General features: G+C 42.3%; 1 protein-coding gene across 1 annotated transcript in view; it reads right to left on the reverse strand.

Annotated features, from left to right (window-relative positions):
- Nucleotides 1–16,494, reverse strand: part of LOC308322029 (kinesin-like protein KIF3A) — a 33,971-nt gene extending 17,477 nt beyond the window's left edge. Inside the window, exons 1-9 of the mRNA XM_080773210.1 lie at nucleotides 16,355–16,494; nucleotides 14,146–14,410; nucleotides 11,547–11,691; nucleotides 10,797–10,881; nucleotides 10,155–10,260; nucleotides 8,760–8,899; nucleotides 7,839–8,036; nucleotides 6,328–6,502; nucleotides 5,180–5,278 (exon numbers count right to left, since the gene is read on the reverse strand). Of these exons, the coding sequence (XP_080629336.1) occupies nucleotides 5,180–5,278; nucleotides 6,328–6,502; nucleotides 7,839–8,036; nucleotides 8,760–8,899; nucleotides 10,155–10,260; nucleotides 10,797–10,881; nucleotides 11,547–11,691; nucleotides 14,146–14,410; nucleotides 16,355–16,360 (1,219 nt within the window). The 5' untranslated portion in view covers nucleotides 16,361–16,494. The remainder of the gene's footprint in view (nucleotides 1–5,179; nucleotides 5,279–6,327; nucleotides 6,503–7,838; nucleotides 8,037–8,759; nucleotides 8,900–10,154; nucleotides 10,261–10,796; nucleotides 10,882–11,546; nucleotides 11,692–14,145; nucleotides 14,411–16,354) is intronic.
- Nucleotides 16,495–19,527: the final 3,033 nt, after the last annotated feature.

The raw sequence follows: 19,527 nt of genomic DNA on the forward strand, positions 1-19,527 counted from the left end.
TCTGCGCACCTGTGTTGTACACAGTGCTGAATCACGTCCATTACCGCCCCACCTATTTCACCTCAAATGTTATCAGAAACAAATTCTATTGTACCGTTTAAATTCAAAACGAGAACATTTGTCACAATCTTTGTTGAGATTTTAAGTGCCACCGCCCTCTAGTGTCAGCTAGGGCATTCACTTCTAGTCATTTTTACTAGTTGACTAGTTGCCTAGTCGACTAGTTGTTGAACTACCTAATTATGTTTTTTTTCTTAAAAAAAAACTAGTACCTACAAAGTCGACTAGTGGATTTACTAGTCGACTAGTAAACTAGTTATAATGCCCTAGTGTCAGCATCAGCTCCGTGTAGGAAGAGGGATTGGCCATTGAGCTACACTATGGGATTGACAGGTGGCAGTCATAATTTCATTGATTGGAATTAGTACCTGACCTGCCGATGTAATCACACATTATGTTTTCGTTTTCGAAATTAAGAATGGATTTGTGGAGGAGAAAAAAAATAACCGGATTTTTTATTTGCCAAATCATGCCTATGCTTTAATAGTGTGCACTGTCATTTCAGTTGGTCTTTAAGGGGTTGGGTAGGAGAAGTGTAGAATTGTCATGTCTACTCTACAGTACATTACAGTCAGGAGCACCAACCTCTTTCTTCTGGAATAAAGAGAGTATGGCAAGTCAAGACAGGCAGCATTTTGTACCCAGAGAAAGACAGAAAGAGAGAGAAAGAGAGAGACAAGGTGTAACACATTACAGAATGACCTGGAAAGTCTTACTGTCTATACCAAAATGATCATGGGGAGAAAAAAAAAGGCAGATGGTAATTAAGTAAAAAATAAAGACTCACAGACAGGTAGAGCAACAAGACAGGAGGGGCATGAGGGGACACGTGAAAAGGCTAAGGCCTGACTCGCACCTTTACAACAGACTGACAACACAGACAGACAACACACGACATCATACGCGGCGAGATTAGAAGGCCCGGCGCGACACCCGAGAACGTCATGCAATGGAGAGTTGATGCTGTGCCTCTGGTGAAATACGTCATCCTATATCATCACATTCCGGGCCAATCACAAATCGGTGCCCTCACTGCCATCAGTGGCCAATCACAATTGGAGTCCTCTGTCCTCAACATTTATCCTCAATACGTACATGGCTCAGCCAATCACATCCTCGTTATGGGGTACACACAAACACACAAAGCTGAGCGCAGGAGGGTCTAGCGCCTCCTCGAAGATAAGTATGGAACAAACGCTCCAGCAATTATAAATGTACAATAACTTACATACATAGGTTGAATGGTTTGACCTTTACTGATCCAGAGATGAACCACGATTCACAATTATTAATTAAGACACTATCGTCAAATAAATAACACCATGTTGGTGTACATATTTTCCTATTGACTTTCCATGGCGCTAGGAATCAAAGGATTATGGGTAGCAGGGGAACTCCTGACCATGGGCTGCGGTGCGTCTTCCAATAAACTCCGCTTCAGACGTGTTAGTGATAATTATCTGGAGTAAAGGTTGCTGAGTCATAACAAGATAGGGGTGGGCTCTAATTAGCTCATTAGAGATCATATCAGTTTAATCTTTAGAGTCACAACACCACCCTTCACTGGGGGAAGAACAGCAACGACTGTGGAGACTTGAAAGGAAAATTACAATTCCCCATGAATTCAAGGCATCATTCATGAGTTGATTATTGATAGAAAGAAAGTCTTTGTGGGGTGAAGTGCTCCTTTGACCGGGATGCAGAATACAAAGCCTTCTTTGCTTTAACCCATTTTGGGCGGGATCCCCTTTTGGTGTTTTAAACATTATGTTATAATTTAGCTATTGAAAAACAGAAGACCTACAAGCTCATAGCGCGCCACCGAGTGCTATTTTTGAAAAATCATGAAAATGTAGTGGAAATCTTTGAATATATATTCTTTCAGAGCGAATGTTTTAAACTCAAATCTTTGCTTCTTTAGGCCTTTAGGTGGTGTGGTTTTGGTCACATGGACCAATCGGGTCGCAGCTTCATTCCCACTCCCCATAATAACAGCAGCAATGGCGACCTACTACATCGAGCTGCAAGGAAGAGCAAAATAAACTAAAACAAAGACAAAAAGTGCTTAAAGACGAATTCAAACGATGCTATATATGCATGTTTTATTAGTACAGAAGGACGTCGTCCAGGATTTTACTGAGACAAGGTGGGAAACGAGTCAAACAGTGGCTTAATTTGTCTGGACGGCAACAGTAAGGGCCGATTCATACTCCTATTTTACCGCTGTTTCGGCGCTGTAGTGCCGAAATGATTTCGGCTCGTCAGAAATTTTCAGTAGCACCGAAGAGCCGACTTTAGCCCGGTACCCGCCCCAGGTGAACCAAGTCGTCAGTTCACTACTGAATAGATTAGGACATTGTGCTTCTTGCAACACAGTCTAGAGACACTAGCCTAGCTCAACCACAACTTATCTAATGGATTCTATAGGAAGGTACCAACAATACTGGTGTGGGGTAACATTGATTTGTTTTGGGGGGAGGAGACACTGGGGCACACATTATATAGCATCATGTACAACACTACCAACAGTCTCAAAAGACAAGGGCCACAGAACTTGTTTCACGATGAAAGTGTTCCATTGCAGGCAGAGACATATACCGGTTGAACACTGTGTCTGCTGCCAAACAGAACTGGCATGTGTTTTTTTTGTGAAGTACACATATTATGCTGAAGCATGTACAGTGCCAATAGAGGATTTACAATGTAAATGTAGTGATGCCACTATGCCTACAATCCATTTAAATGCAATGCATTTATGCAAAATGTTTGGACCTTACTTGCACAGCCAATTTTGTATTTTAGTTTTGCAGATACTGTGTATACACATATACATTGTTTGTGCGTGTGTGTGTGTGTGTGTGTGTGTGTGTGTGTGTGTGTGTGTGTGTGTGTGTGTGTGTGTGTGTGTGTGTGTGTGGTGTGGGGGGGGGGTACACATGACAAATGTCATTGTGGTATTTTAATAAATGTAATAATTCTGATTTTTAGTGCATTCATTTGTAGTGCATTCATTTGTAGCATTATTCCAATTTAGGGGGCGTGGTAACATTTTGATAGATTATCAGTCATGTTGGGCCAAGGTGAGCTGATTTTCTTTAATGCCTTTCATTACACAGTAGGTTGAGACATTTTTTTATCTATGAAACATAAGCTTTTGGCTAAATTTCCTATGTGTATGCTTCATTGTGCTGGGTGCCAATTACTTAAGGTGAAGCGTTTTTTTTAAACAAATTTGCTACATTTCAGGATCTAAATTCACATATGAGTAAACTATGGCACCAATACTTGTTTCAGATGTTTGGTATATGTATTTATGATTTTGTGTAGCATACGATTTTCGTTTTTTAGTTATACACTTACATACACAGTACATATCTGGCTTGTGACAAAATACTGCAGGATATTATGCGGAGAACTTTTAACCCAAAGTCCAGACGGCTATTGTCTATGCAAAAATGCATTGAAATAGTAGTGCCAAAGACGTGGGAACGAAAATCTTTTTCTAGGCACATTTTCTTGGGTCGCAGCACAGCCTATGTTGGCTATGAGGACCTTTGCGCAACCTAGTCCCTTTGCGCGACCACCTAGTCCTGATTGGCTGGCCCGAGTCTGACACCATACTCTGAAACGCCGCCTAAGCCAATGAGAGTCTGACCCCATACTCTGAAACGCCACGCGGAAGTCTCAACCAAGTCCCCAGACTTCCATTGAAGTGAAAAACGGGGGGGCGGGCGGGGCCTGTCGCTCCCCATCCGCTCTTTAGATATATAGTATTATCCCATTTAGGCCTGAATATATATATATTTTTTTAATGTATTTTCTTCTGAAAAACCTCATGTTTCTATATCAGTGGTTATATCAGTGGTTCTTAACACTTAGACTGCCGCCATTTATTGATAAATTAGGTCCTAATTCACGCCAGCATTTTTTTAATTTGAGCTCTTATTTTGAAAAGCCACATTTTGCCTCAACCGGAAGTGAGCTCATCTCTGCCAGCTTTATGTTGCCATGACAACCTTTGTTTACGTGATCACATCATGCCGGGTACACTATAGACCTCCACAACGTCGGCTCGTGCCGTCAAAGAAACGCTGTTTTGACCAAAAATGCCATCTGGGACAAGGAATAGGAGATACAGGCGATTGAAAGAAACGGATAGAATGGATTCTTATGGCGACGACGAACTAAGATGAACGATCCAATGCTGTGCTAACAACACAGCTAGCTAACCGGCTAACGTAAGTAGCATTATGGCTCGATCGATCAAATGCACTATAAAACAACAATTGCCGAAGGGCTACGGCAATGGCGGCAAGCGTTTTATTAATGAATTGACATTAATCTAAGGCAATGGCGCGGAGGGTGTTAATATTTTCATGTCAAGAACCCCAAAAGTTATGTGTAATTGGCCGCCGACCCCTATCTGAAAATGTCATTCCAGGGACACACCCCCAGAAGCACAGATTTGAGCTAAAAAACGAAAGAATATATTCAAACATGCGGAATCTCATTAAAAAGACGCTAAAGGAGTCCTTAACCCATTCTGACCGGGAACCCATTTGGTGTTAGCATCATGTTATGCTTTAGCTATTGAAAAATAGCAGATCTACAAGCTCATAGCGCGCCACCGAGTGGCGCGCCACCGAGTGGCGCGCCACCGAGTGGCGCGCTACGAGCGGCGCGCTACCGAGTGGCGCGCTACGAGCGGCGCGCTACGAGCTTGTAGGTCTGCTATTTTTGAAAAATCGAAGAACGACTGACACTTTTAGAATCTGATCTCAGGTCAGAATGGGTTAATCAGACCAGTGTGTGTCCAGTGGAAACCTCGTATGAATCTGATCTCAGGTCAGAATGGGTTAAACCAGGGTTGAGTTAAGAAATAATCCTATAAAAATATATCCTATTCTGACAATAATCCTATGAGGAAAAAAAGAAAACAATAGGATTTTTAGTAGAATTTTTCTATCAGAATCCTATAGGAGTTTTTGACTGGGGTACTACACGGCCATAAAAGGGAGATCATGTGGTTAAACGTGTATCTGCCCCCATCCATCCCTCCCTCCCTCCCTCCTTTCTGACGAACAGCTGTTCCTGTGAGAAAAATGTGTGTCCTCCTCACCTCTTCTTCTCCTGCGTCCTTCTCCTTCCACGCCACCTTCGTCGTCTCCTTCGTCCATCTCCTCTGATCCACTGGCTTCAGAGCCCGAGATCTCCTCACCTATGAGAGAACCGCATTACTTCTGTGTGTGTGTGTGTGTGTGTGTGTGTGTGTGTGTGTGTGTGTGTGTGTGTGTGAATGCTCTGCATTTCACACGCGCACTCATCGGGAGCATTTAGGCCGGGGTTCAGTCACTTGTTCACAGAATCTTTGAAGTAAAGCCAGGAATCCGAAATCCGAAACCTTCCAGTTCCTAGATGGTCCACGCCACTATCTACAGTATACACACACATCTGTATTCTGTACAAAATGTTGTACATTTCCTTAGTGGGGGTGGTAAATACTGTAATCATGCGTTCATCAGTGTATCGACAGATTCACTATGGGAGCTATGGTGGATGTAGAATTGGACTCTGTGCAATGCATAGAGGCAACGGCGCTTCCTTTCAGGTGGCCTTTTTTGATTGATTGATTGATTATTTTCCTGCTGACATTTAACGGATCCTTCTAAAAGGCCCCAATGCCCCATTGATTGAACAGACCAAGGATAGGAGGGGGGGGGGGAAATGGGAAAAAAACTCTATGTCTACAATGTGAATGGGCTCGAGGCATGTGCAATACTGTGGCGGTCTTGGGTTTGCTTTCCTTTTTGCTTGTCGAGTGGTTGCAACCACTGCAAGGAACAGCAATGTCCGTGTTCACCATATATGTGTTGGTTCATTCACCTATGTGTCGGTTCATGAGCACCAGTATGACTAGTAGTACCAGTAGGGGCGCTGTTGTGCCAGAAACAGAGAGAGAGGGAGAGTGCTGAACTGTTGCCTGCTAATGAGAGAGAGAAGGGGGGGGGGGGGGGGGGTTTGGGGGAGGGGGAGTTGCACCACTCAGTTCACACGGGTGTGATTTTTTTCTTTTTCTTTTGCTTCCTATGGTATGGTGTGGATGATGGCGTAGATGAACTGGAGGAACCCTGTTTTTTTTGTGTTTTGTCTGCCTTGTCAGTTTGTTAAAGTATGTCTTTTGTAAAGGTTTGTAAACTGTACGTGATTTTTTTTTTTTTTTTTTTATATATCAATACGTATCAATATATCAAAACGAGAACTGTGTACCTTCCTGTAGCTTCTTCTTCAGCTCCTCGATCTCCTTCTGGAACTGTCGGAGCAGGGCGTCCTTGGGGTCCTCGTTGATCCGGGCTTTGTTCTTGATGTTCTTGGCGCGGTTGGCGTAGCGAAGCGTGCTGATGGTCTCGTCGTAGTTGTAGTCTGCTGGCCCGATGTTTGCACACTGCACAGAGGGGAGGGGACTCGTACTCGTTAAAACCCTCTAACACCCGCATTCATTTCTACTTGCAAAAAATTGATTTCAACCGTACTACTACTTTGTACTACTAGGACTGACGCAAAAAAAAATGTTAAAAAAAATAAAAAAAATAAAGTTTGATGAAAATTTTATAATAATTATATAATAATATAATAAATTAATAATTTACATTTGGGGGATATCTTTCACAATAATGAATAAAACATGTTCTAGACATTCTAATAATCACAAAAAAACATATTTTTAATTAGGGTAAAGGTCAAAAGTCTTAGGTTAAAAAAAATTCAAAATCGCACAGAGTCCAGACATTTTTTTATTTGTGTGAATTTCAGCCTCTGTGGGGGGTGTTTATATGCAAATATCATGACCAATGGCATTGAAATGGCATTGCAATGAACATCACTGATGACGTTTAGGTGAAAAAACTCTGGGTGCTAGAGGGTTAATTAGAAGTAAAGCCCAACACACACACACACACACACACACACACACACACACACACACACACCGGGTGCGCGGCGACGCGGCACAGGCGTTGCCGCGCGGCAAAAATAGAACAGTGGCGCCGCCAGGTGTGGGATAGGTTCATTGAAAATAACGGAGGCGGCTGTTTTGACACGCGGCGTTCGCAGACGGTGTGTGTGTGTGGGGTTTAAGTTAACTTCCATGGAGTCCTTACTTTGTTTCAAAACGTTTCGTAAACATTTAAAAATCAATGCCATTTAATAGGAGAAAAGAAATCTTGAAATATTTTCAAAAGAAAAAAAAAATTAAGCAGTTTAAATCGAAAAAGACAATGCAGGATAAGTAAGTGGTGGACATTTTTTTTAACCCTTTTGTTTTCAATACAAAAGGTTATGGTGCTATTTTGTCATTTCCATAAAAGACTTGATGAATTGTTGATGGACCACAATGGAATTGTGCCCTCTTTGGGCTTTTTTCTTTTGTGTTTTCATCCTCGGGTGATGATACTATTATACAATTAACCCATTTTTTGGGCGGGAACCCCTTTTGGTGTTAGCATTAAGTTATGCTTTAGCCATTGAAAAATAGAAGATCTACAAGCTCTTACGAGCTTGTAGGTCTGCCATTTTTGAAAAACCGAAGAACGACTGACCATAGAAACATAGCTTTGTCAGAAAACCGTCAGGATGTAGAAGACATATTTTTTTAATCTGATCTCAGGTCAAACTGTATGTCGGAAAGTTATTTTGTGCTCTGTACGTCACCAAATAAAATGGACAAATCAATCAATCAATCAATCAGCTGTGTGTGTGTGTGTGTGTGTGTGTGTGTGTACCATCATGGTCTTGGAGTTCCCCCCCAGCGAGTCCTGCAGCAGGCGGGTGAGCTTGGAGTTCCTGTAGGGCACGTGGGTGCTCTTGCCGTCCACCAGGGCGGAGATGACGTTCCCCAGGGTGGACAGGGACAGGTTGATCTTGGTGGCCTCCTTCAGACGCTGGCCCGTGGCGCCCGTTTTCCCCTGCCTCTCGGAACCCTGGGGGAGGGGGAGGGGGTGGGGGTGGGGGGTGAGATGGAACAGCCCTGATAACGTGACGGTTTCTCTGCGTCTATGTGTGACCAGACCACACACCACACACCTGATGCTTATCATCGTCGCTGTATGTCGTCGGGGTGGAAACCTACTGTGACTTTTCAGGAAATTAAAAGTCAGACGCGTCTGAAGTGAGTGAGTGAGTGGTGCTGTACTGCACTTGTGCCGTGCCGTGCTGTGCTCTACTGTACAAAGCCCTCCTCCCTGGCCTGTGTGTGTGTGTGTGTGTGTGTGTGTGTGTGTCTCTGCTTTAGGCTGTGCAACAGTGACACTTGGTGGTGAACAAATGCTATTGTCGTGCTCGGACACATGAGGGACACAGGGAGGGACACACATACTGTAGCTGTCTATAGGAGTGGTTGAATCACTCGAAAAGAAGGGAGGGGGGGAAATGTTTCCCCAATAGTTCATCAATCTTAGCATACATATATAGTCATTGTGGAGCAAATATTTGACAAAAACAGCTGATCTATAAGCTTATACGTGTCTGAGTGTTCTGAGCCTATAATAGATGAACAAAGATATTTCGCTTTTGTTTTTTTTTAGTAAAGGGGTCGGGGGTGACCCGAGTTTTCCCCGACGATGTGTTCACCTGCCTGAGCATCTTCACGACCAACACTGTTCCTATAGAAAACACTCGAACAGTGGGGTTACACAACAACTCACCGCGAGGTCGACCAGATGTAGCTTGCCCATGCGAACGTGTTGGTTTCCGTCCACGCCTTTCTCGCTGCACTCGATGGTGATGGTGAAGATGGCGTGCGAGCGGGAACTGTGCTCGTTCATGTTGGTGGCACCGACCGACCCTGAAACATTAAGACAGCGGAAACATTTAACCCATTCTGACCTGAGATCAGATTCATATACGAGGTTTCCACTCGGACACACACCGGTCTGATTAACACCATTCTGACCTGAGATCAGATTCTAAAAAAATGTCAGTCGTTCTTCGATTTTTCAAAAATAGCAGACCTACAAGCTCGTAGCGCGCCACCGAGTGGCGCGCTACGAGCTTGTAGGTCTGCTATTTTTCAATAGCTAAAGCATAACATGATGCCAAACACCAAAATGGGTTCCCGGTCAGAATGGGTTAACCACACACTGGCTCTGAAAGGTCATCACACTCATACATAATATAGGGGTACGACAGTTTAATACAAAAATAAACAATCTTCGATTATATGAAACGATCAAAATCGGTTCCCTTCCCGTTCTATTATCTTGGCCCTCGGGGTCTGTTTGTTTGTTCCGAGAGGACCCCTGTGCTCAGCGTTGATCGCTAGAGAAAAAGCATTGCACAGTTCTACGATGATTTACACCGACGTGGGGGATCAGATTTAAACTGACCTGGGATCAGATGAATCCCACAAAAGTTGAGCCTTGCCAACAACAATTCAGTGAGAATTGAGCGGAAAGTGCAAAGTCCATGGCACAGAGACTCAGAGCGCGTCAAACTATACCCATGGAATCAGAATGTGCACGTGGAGGAAAATGGGTCCTTTTGGTTCATTCCGCGGTCTACAAAAGTGGATATTTATACAAACTAGCCCTTACCCGTTGTGAGATATTTGGCCCCCTCTTGTGGCCGTGGGGGGGTACTGCGCCCGGTGCGTTTTTAATTCACTAATAAATGTTGCATCCTTTGGTATTCTTCTCCTGATAAACTACACGGTTTGCACACATCTCACCATGCACAGCGGCGACAGGTAGCCTGTCCACACATGGACCGCTACTTTGCATTCATATTCATGTCATATTGACAGTACAATACCCATTTTTGCATTTTTTAATCCACTAATAAATTCATTATAAATCATTAATGTGTCAAATCGAAAAAAGGGCTCCGTTAAGACCTCCATATAATTATGGTCCATGCCTGTGTGAAAAGTGGGAGTGATTGGTGCAGCCAATGATGAGATAAAGCGCTGTCAGTGACATTCATTCATTCATTCAGAGATTCGCTGAATTATTATAAGGATGATTACATTTACGTTCAATTAAACTTCTTGAACAATGGATTACTATTCTGTGGTCTGTTGAGTGCAGACTTGAGTTGCTTACGGTTCTTGTGCCCCAGTGTCATGATCCGGTCCATGTCATCGGCGTTGTTGACGACATAACCCGACAGGTCTTTGATGTACACGCCAACGTCGGGTCTCTCTTTCACCTATACGACACATAAAATTGGGGCCACCGGTCAGTCACACACAACACAACAAAACTCCTACACAAAACTTGCGGCGCTTGTCGAGCCCGCCGGTCCGCCACCACAACAAACTCCCACGTAAAAAAACACATGTTTTTGTAAAGGCTTGGTCCCCTTTCCTTGAATTCACCCTTTCACTGTCCTCCGACTCACCGTCCTTTGATGATGTGTCCTAAGTGTTTTTCCTACATGTAATTTGGTTCACTGTGTAGCCCCTTAATCTAGTAAAAGGCAAATTATATTTTATTGTATTTACTTCATTTATTATTTATATCCTTTAATACCTGTTTATTTTATTTTGTTGTTGTTTTTTAGTTTTAGTTTTTTTTTTGTGTTGTTGTTGTTTTGCTTTGTGATGGAACCGGGGAGGGTGGGGTATGTGTGGGGTTGTTTGTCTACAAAAATTGAAAATCTTATAAATAAAGTTATAAAAAAATAAAAATAAAACACATGTGACTCAAATAGCAATGCTTGGAGTGTTGCATCCGCCCTCTGACCTCCAGCCTCTGCATTTGGTCCTTCCCCAGCAAATCACGAACTTCCTCATTGTAGATCTCCAAATATGATACACGAACCAGAAACCTGTGGCAATGAGACAGCGAGAGAGAGAGAGAGAGAGAGAGAGAGAGAGAGAGAGAGAGAGAGAAGGGGTAGATAACAGTGGAGAACTTTCAATCTGGCGCCCCCGTTATTGCCGCGTGTCATTAAATGTGGAACACAGACATCTTTGAACATAAACAAATGTTATATAAAATTGGTTAAGTGGTTAAAAGGTTGAACTGTGAGCAGCATAACCGGTCATGACTAGATTCTGTGCGTGACATATTTCTGCTGCCTGATGGTGCTAAGAGTGGCATGTCATGCTACTCATCAGATGAGATGGAGTACAGTCAATACATGGAACAGGGTTTGCGTAAGGGGTGACCACTGACACCAGTAATACAATGGATTGGTCCGTCCAACTCAGAATTAATTAAATAATATGTTAGTTATCAAATAAATCGGTTTAGTGCACAGCATATTTAATTTATTTCAAGGTGTCCATTTGTGATGATAACTTGTGTCCACCGAGTATTTAACATAATGTTGTACTTACCTTACCTTATTTCACCTTTTTTTATGTTCTAGAGTAGACTCTAGAGCCTTAGATTAATCATACTGGTTAACTTATAATAACAAAGAAAAGGATTGACAGATTATAAAAACAAATCATTGGCACAGTCGTTTGCGTGGTTGGTTGCTCTTACCGAGTGTCACCCTCAGCCTTGGCAATGTGACCAAAGACATGAGCAAAGGAGTTGGGGATTATCCCTCGGAGCTCTGGCACTGCCCGCATACCCTCCATGGTGAAGGTCTTCCCCGTGCCAGTCTGCCCATACGCAAAGATGGTGCCTGGAATGAAACAATTACTGCCTTAGTTTCGGTGTGGAGTTTGCATGTTCTCCCCGTGTCCCCGCCTAGGGTAGGTATACCCTCACAAAAAAACATGCCGTAATCCTGGTCTCTAAAACTGCCTCCCCCCTGGCCAGCCGGGGCGCCTGATGGAGGGGAAAGGAACTGGTTGGAATAACGCGCTCCTTCCACGCGCTATGTCCAACCGGGGAAACTCCCCCCTGTCAGGTGTAAAGGAGCAACTTGGGCACTCAGGCATGAAGGAAGCATGAGTTCAAGTCCGTTGCTCTCCCCTTGTCCCCCATATATATATATATAGAGACTGAAGCCCTGGTCGAAATGAGGACGAGTACTGTACATTTAGCAATTGCTTAAGGAAACACATAAAAAACACTGCAGTGTAGCCTACAGAATATTCTGTCTGTCTGTGCGTGAACATGGAGTGCTGTCACTGTGTGGGGACTGGGGAGTAGGAACTTTCATCTCGATAAACATTTTGTGCTGCTGTCTGTTCTCAATGCGCTCAGCGCTGTGCCTCCATGCCCAAAAGAACAGTGCGTATAGTGAGAAAGAGAGAGCGAGGGTGAGAGAGAGAGAGAGGACCAGTCCCCGACGGCACGACACATGCACGTGTGACGTTATAATTTTAACACCATAGATTTCACTGTGTAGGCTAGGCTATAGTTTATGAATTGAACACATTGATAAAGGTCCCTGCTGCGGATGACAGCGCAGTGTGAAGGCAAACCGCAGCAAATTAAATATGCAAGAATTCCAACTTCTCCGCCCATTCGCATAAGGCTCATACATAGTCTGGATTTTCGGTGGTTAGGTGACCACCGAACTACAACATGACGTCACGAGCCGCGGTGCCACCGCTCCAGCCCTTCTCTCTGTTTTTACTCACCACCGCTCAACGTTATTTCAGCTCCGGTGGTCAGCTCACCACCGGAGCGGTGGTCACCTCACCACCGAAAATCCAGACTATGAATAGGCCTATAGCCAGACCACTATTCCACAATCCGACCTTAGATGTAGATTTCACTGCAATCGTTTATCCCATTCTGAACGGGAACCCATTTTGGTGTTAGCATCATGTTATGCTTTAGCAATTGAAAAATAGCAGATCTACAAGCTCATAGCGCGCCACTGAGTGGCGCGCTACGAGCTTGTAGGTCTGCTATTTTTGAAAAATCTGACGACTGACATTTTTAGAATCTGATCTCAGGTCAGAATGGGTTAATCAGACCAGTGTGTGTCCAGTGGAAACCTCGTATGAATCTGATCTCAGGTCAGAATGGGTTAATAATCATAAAAATGCCCAGTGAATGGTCAGCTGCAAGCATAGCATCTGTTACTTTTCAAATCAGAATCCAAATAAAAAATGGCAAAAGTAGCAAATCAACCGGCTTGTTTCAAGCTTGCGGATCTGCTAGCTTTGATGTTTGTGTGACACTGTACTGTGATCAAGTAGAGCGCTACTTTACGGAGAAAACCCCCCCCCCACACTGACAGTTAAAATATGGAGATAGAAGGTTAAAGGCTCATACATACATACTACAGTTTTTTGTGATAGGTTATCACCGTTTTAGGTGATAGCTTATCACCTACAACGGTGATAAGAGTTGAGGCCGTCATACTCGCGGTGATGTCCTTAAGGATTGACCCCGCCTCCCTGTGGTTTACCCAACTTCTAGACCAATCAGTGAACGGGGGGTGATAGCTCCAGAGTGAAAAGACTTGTCTGATAGTAAAAACAGAGAGATGGTTCTGTGTTCGCGGTGATAGCTGATCATCACCGCGACTGACGTAATGGTGTAGTTTTCCAATTCCAACCCTTTAACCCTCTAAGACCCGCATTCATTTCTACTTGCAAAAAAAATATTTCAACCTTACTACTACTTTGTACTACTAGGACTAAGACTAAAAAAGATGTTAAAAATAATAAAGAAATAAAGTTTGATGAAAAATGTATAATAATTATATAATATAATAAATTAATAATTTACATTTGGGGGATATCTTTCACAATAATGAATAAAACATGTTCTAGACATTCTAATGATCACAAAAAAACGTATATTACAATTATTTTACTTACTTTTATTAGGGTTAAAGGTCAGAGTCCAGAAACTTTTAATTTGTCTGAATTTCAGCCTCTATGGGGGGTATTTATATGCAAATATCATGACCAATGGCATTGAAATGGCATTGCAATGAACATCACTGATGACGTTTAGGTGAAAAAAGAACAGAATTTTCTTTTTATAATTAAGTAATTCATTAAAATATGACTTGTTGCTATAAAGCAACGCTGGGTCTTAAGAGGGTTAAAAACGACACTGCGGTGATAACCCATCACCAAAAGCTGTAGTATGTATGAGCCTTTAGGGGGTTATGAGGGATAGGAGCTGCCCCGACAGTATAGCGAACAGTACAGTAAAATAAACGCACCGTTGTAGCCCTCCAACACCGAGTCGATGATGGGCCTGGCGGTCAGATTGTAAACATCCAGCTGGTTGCTGTCCGGTCCAAACACCGTGTCAAACGTAAACGTCTTGGGAGGTTCGTGGGGCGTCTCCAGCTTGTTGACCGCTATGGTGCCTCGGATTTCGTCCACGCTGACGGCCAGCTTGTGGCCCTGTGTCTTCTCCTTCTGGTTGAGAGGACGACATCTCACCACCACCTTCACGTTGTCACACACTTCTGGTTTATTGCCCTGGGAAAGAAAATGTGATTGATTGATTGATTGATTGATTACTTTATTATTAGCAGTTTGCAACAAAAAAAATCACAGGAAAGTACAGTTCGATACGAGGTCCGTCAACAGAATTTTAAACCCAAGAAAGCCTATAGCTTGTTTCCATCATACAGTAACATGATACAATAAAGATAACAGAGATACATACAGTACAATTCAGCTACAAGTCAATAATATATGAAGGAAATTAATGGAATACAGAAAGTATAACAACACTGACTGTACAACAGTCAGTTGTAAGGAGCGACATTTATTGAATCCCTTGTTTGAGCTGAATCTGGGTTGCACATGGTTTGTTGAACTCCCTCTGGTGCTGTGGGTGTGAACTTCGTTGACATTAAGGAAGCATTTAGACAGGTACATGGGTATCTTGGTGTAGCAAATCTTGTAGACCAGACCCATTGCAGGATGTTGTTGACTCTGTCAGCCTATCAAAATGAACAGGGGTATGTTGGTTGGCTTGTTGAAGCCAAGTAGTTTAGCCTGACCAGTTTGTCCTTGTATTAAGGGCCTTTGAGGTGCTGTGGTACCAAGAGGTGCATGCATTAGTCAAACAAACCTTGTACAAGTGCTGCTGTTAGGGTCTTGACTCTTCAAGGTGTTTTTGTTGACCAGTGAGGAGATCCTGTGTGTGTACAGGAATCTTGTTCTTTGGCTGACTTTTCTGATTACGTTTTCACCCACTCTAACCAAGAAGCAGCTCCAGGCTTAATGTCAACGAAGTCCACACCCATAATAACCCCCAGAGGGAATTCAACAAAACCATGTGCAACCCAGATTCGGCACAAGGGAAGGGACTAAAATATTTTCGCTCCTATGCCACCAAAATGTGGAACGCCCTAGGCTACCAACAGTCATTAAGACATGCGAATCCCTTGACTCCTTTAAAACCGCTCTCAAGGGGCACCTGTGACGGCTGCAATTCGAAACTGTCCCCTGTCAAATCTGAATCCCCCACCCACCCCTCTTCCCCCTCACTGTAGGCCTATATGTTTTTTTTCCCTTTTCACCTCTATGATGATTTCCTGTTTTTGGCTATATAGAAGTGTATATTAGTACGTCTCTAAATGTTATGATGATGAATTGAACACGGTATGGACCCTATTGTAAACGAGTATAATGCTATGGTGTCACCCACACACAGTTTTTGATTGATTTGTGTACTAACAGTTTGCAGAAATACAGTACATTTCAAGTACAACTCAATACAAAAACTGTTAACTGTGAATGGACAACGGACAGTACACCATAAAGCATTACACTTGTTGTTTACAAGAGAGCCCACCATTTTCAATTCATCAAAATGTTAACAGTTTTGTATTGAGTTGTGCTTGAAATGTACTGCAATTATCCAATCTGTTAACACGTGTTAATACTTCAATCAATCAACGGTAATTTCATCTTTTCGTGTGTGATAATAATATTGTCACCCACTTTAACTGAGAAGCCGTCTGCCTTGCTGAGAACATGACATCATCATTGTGCAAGTGCAACCTTTAATAATTGACAGCATTCAAATGCAAAGCTCCAGTTCTGTTGAGTCACGCGACAACAAACAGTAATTACAGCGTAATAACAATCAATCACGGCCTTGGTTTGCATTTTTTATATATTAATGTAACGTTAGCTGGTTGCTAGGCAAAAGATCCGACGCAAACACAGGGCTGCTAACGTCACGGTTATATATACCTAGCATGCGGAACAGATCATTATGACAATCAAATCCTCACGTTTAATATCATCATGTCAAGTGACATTTAGAGAAATGTCGTTTCATGACGATGTAGCAGTGACTGTTCATTAGCTAGCTTTGCTAACGTATCGATTAGCATCACATCATCACATCAGACGAAGGGTGGAACCCCCGATAACAAAACACAACACAGAGGCGTGGCGACCTACCGGCATGTTGAGAACAGGAGAAGTGTCGTCTTATTGTTCGCCTCGGAACAATTAAAGAGTCGTAATTGCCTTGGTAGTTGTTTTTCTGTTATTGTTATTTGATCATTTGACGATTTAAATGCCGACACAGAGGAGCCCCCATAGCATCAGCTCAGGCTGCGCATGCGCGATGGAGGTGATTCTACATCCCATAGCCCAGAGGGTGCTGTGGTTGTTGCCAGGCAACCGACAGTAGACAGATAATGGCTCTGACAGTAGGGTACCAGAACAGAAAACCCGTTTTATTAAAGTGCCGGTAATTAAAAAGCAAATCTCCTGACCCCAATCTACACTATAGTGCGGCGGTTAAGCTCATATATGGAAGGTATTGTGCATTTTATGACTAAAGCATGAAACTTTCAGGATATCATCTACACCCCAAGGTTTGATTTCAGACGTGGAAACACTTTCTGACTGACCTCTGGTGACCTTGAGGGGTCATTGACCTCAGAATTGAATTTTTGCACGTTTTGCTCCATTATTTTCCACTATAATAATTTATTAAATTAAATGGAAGTTTTGTTCTAATGAATGACAACTTAAAACCCAATAGTCTATACAGAAATGGTGAATCATCTCAACTTTTATGATATAAAGGTTATGACATTGTTATAACATTAAAAACATCTGGGGGAGCGGTTAAACTCTATGGGAGGTATTGTGCATTTTACGACTTAAGCTGACACTTTTCTACAGTGCTAGCGCAATAAAATAAAGATGCAGCTCTTACACAGCTACAAAAAGGACTGTATGTATGAAGAGGTATAAGGAATTGGTGGAGATGGTCAAAGCCAAGAAAGCTGCACAGGAGCTTGTGGCAGTGAAGAGTAAAAGAATGACAAGAACCACAGAAGAGGTATAGTTGTCGTTATTTTAACATTATTGTATTGGTCTTTTATTGTTTTTAATGAAGTTAGGGAAGAAAAAATTACAGAAAGACTTGATTGATGAGTTTGTTTGGTTTTTATATCCAATATCGTTACAGTATATTCAAAGGTGCTATAGGGCATAGCAGTGGTGGCCATTTTTTGGTTCCATCCATCCAGACTCATTTTTCACATATAGAGATTTCCAAACAATATTTATATAAATTATTCTAAGCCTATGTAATCAAGCCAAGGATCCTGGTAATTAATGACCATAAATTATGTGAAAAACAAATAAAAAACCTCAAAACAAAGGCTATTGTATATTATATAATTAAATATTTAAAAATAAATCACAGAATCAAATGTTTTAACGTCATGATTCAGTAGGGTCCCGGATGGCTTGATTATGTATATATAGGCTTTCATTTTTTTATATTCGTAGAAATCTCGATGGGGAAAAAAGCAATGGGGTATGTAACGATGGAACCCAAAAAATGGCTGCCACTGCTACTGTATGCCCTATTCATGTATATGGCAAGTGTTTTGGGGGAAGTAACTGTTGGATACTCTTAAACCTCCTACCAGGTGGCAGGAATTTAAGGAGATGTTGGGAGATAATATCATGGTACCATTTCTGTCATAACCTACCGACAATGTCACCGGTATAGGCAAGTCTCTGAACTGTCCACAGCCTATACTCTGAGACACCAACCCTGGTTGGAGACACAGACTGAGTGGACAAAAATTGTACCATAATGAGCACTAGTGCACTTCTACCATCTATGCAACATTTAAAAAATTAAGTCAATTCTGTCCCCTCAAGACCTGGAAAAAAATCATACACGCATTCATATCCTCCCACTATTGTAACGGTCTCTACACCATGCTAAACCATTCATCTCTATCCCGTCTTCAATTGGTTCAAAACACTGCAGCTAGAATTCTCACTAATACCAACCTATAGGGCCCACATAACCCCTGTCTTAGCCTCTTTGCACTGGCTTCCTATTAAGGCCGGAATTGATTTTTAAATGATTTTAACGACCTATACAAAGCATTACACGGGCTGGCCCCTTCATATATCCGTGACCTACTGCCCCCAAAGTCTAATGTAAGACCCCTTAGGTCCTCTGACAAAGACTTACTGAAGATACCGGGGACTAAACTAAAAACAAAGGGCGACCGGGCTTTCGCAGTGGTTGCCCCCACTCTTTGGAATGCCCTGCCCCTCATGTTAAGAAATGCTGAGTCAGTATAGACTCCTTTAAGAGACAGCTAACCTCGCCTCACCAGGCTTTCCACCGCCTCGGAGGAAAGCCTGGTCTCTGTTTCAAAAGTCTGTATGATCCGAGCTGGGGCCGGATGATGTGGTTACGTTATGTTGTAGTATTGTTTTGTAGTCGCCAGACAGGATGAACAGGCGGCGACAACTTCCTTTTCCCTCTCGATAAAAGCTCTCGCTTACGAGAGCTTTTATTGCTTTTATTCAAACAGGAAGCAACAAACAGCTTCCTGTTTTTTGTAGGCAAACCATTGCCTACAACATGACGTAAGCATATCATCCGGCTCCAGCCCGGATCATATACCGAAATGAAATGGTGCCCAGGCTAAGAGACAGCTAAAGACACATTTATTTCGCATATATTTTTCCCATGTAGTTCTTACCTGACTTATTTTTATATTCCTATGTTTTTGTGATTCTGCCTACTTTACTATTTTACATGCATATGTTTTTTGAGTTTTTTGCCTTGTTTATTGGTTTCGTTAAATTCTTTATTGTCTTTTTTGTGCTGTTTTCCCGTTTGTTTTTAACTTGTTGATTGCTTGTTCTGTGTTCTGTTCAGCACCTTGTGACATTGTCTTGAAAGGTGCTTTACAAATAAAATGTACTTACTTACTTATAGTGCTATAGTAGAGTTCACTTAGAACCACAACCTCACACTCAATGGTCTTTTTCCGCTATCTTCATCATCTGTGTTCAAGTGTGTTCAGCGTCATCATAATTTATATCAAATTGTTATTGCGTGTCATATTTGTCATGATTTACTTAGACTACTAAATCAAGTATAGCCTAATGAAATGCATACCGGCAGTTCACCAAGATAGGCTACTTGCTGTTTTTCTATCTTATCTATAATTACAAAATGTTTCTTCACTTCATGCAGGTTCATACGTTTTTTTTTATCTGTACTTTTCTTTAAGCTTATCTGTACGAGTGACAAATAGACCCCTCTTAATTCTTCATTCTCAGAACCCGACAACCAA

Source organism: Protomyctophum bolini (assembly GCF_963924005.1).
Source record: "Protomyctophum bolini genome assembly, chromosome: 10".
NCBI lineage: Eukaryota > Metazoa > Chordata > Actinopteri > Myctophiformes > Myctophidae > Protomyctophum > Protomyctophum bolini.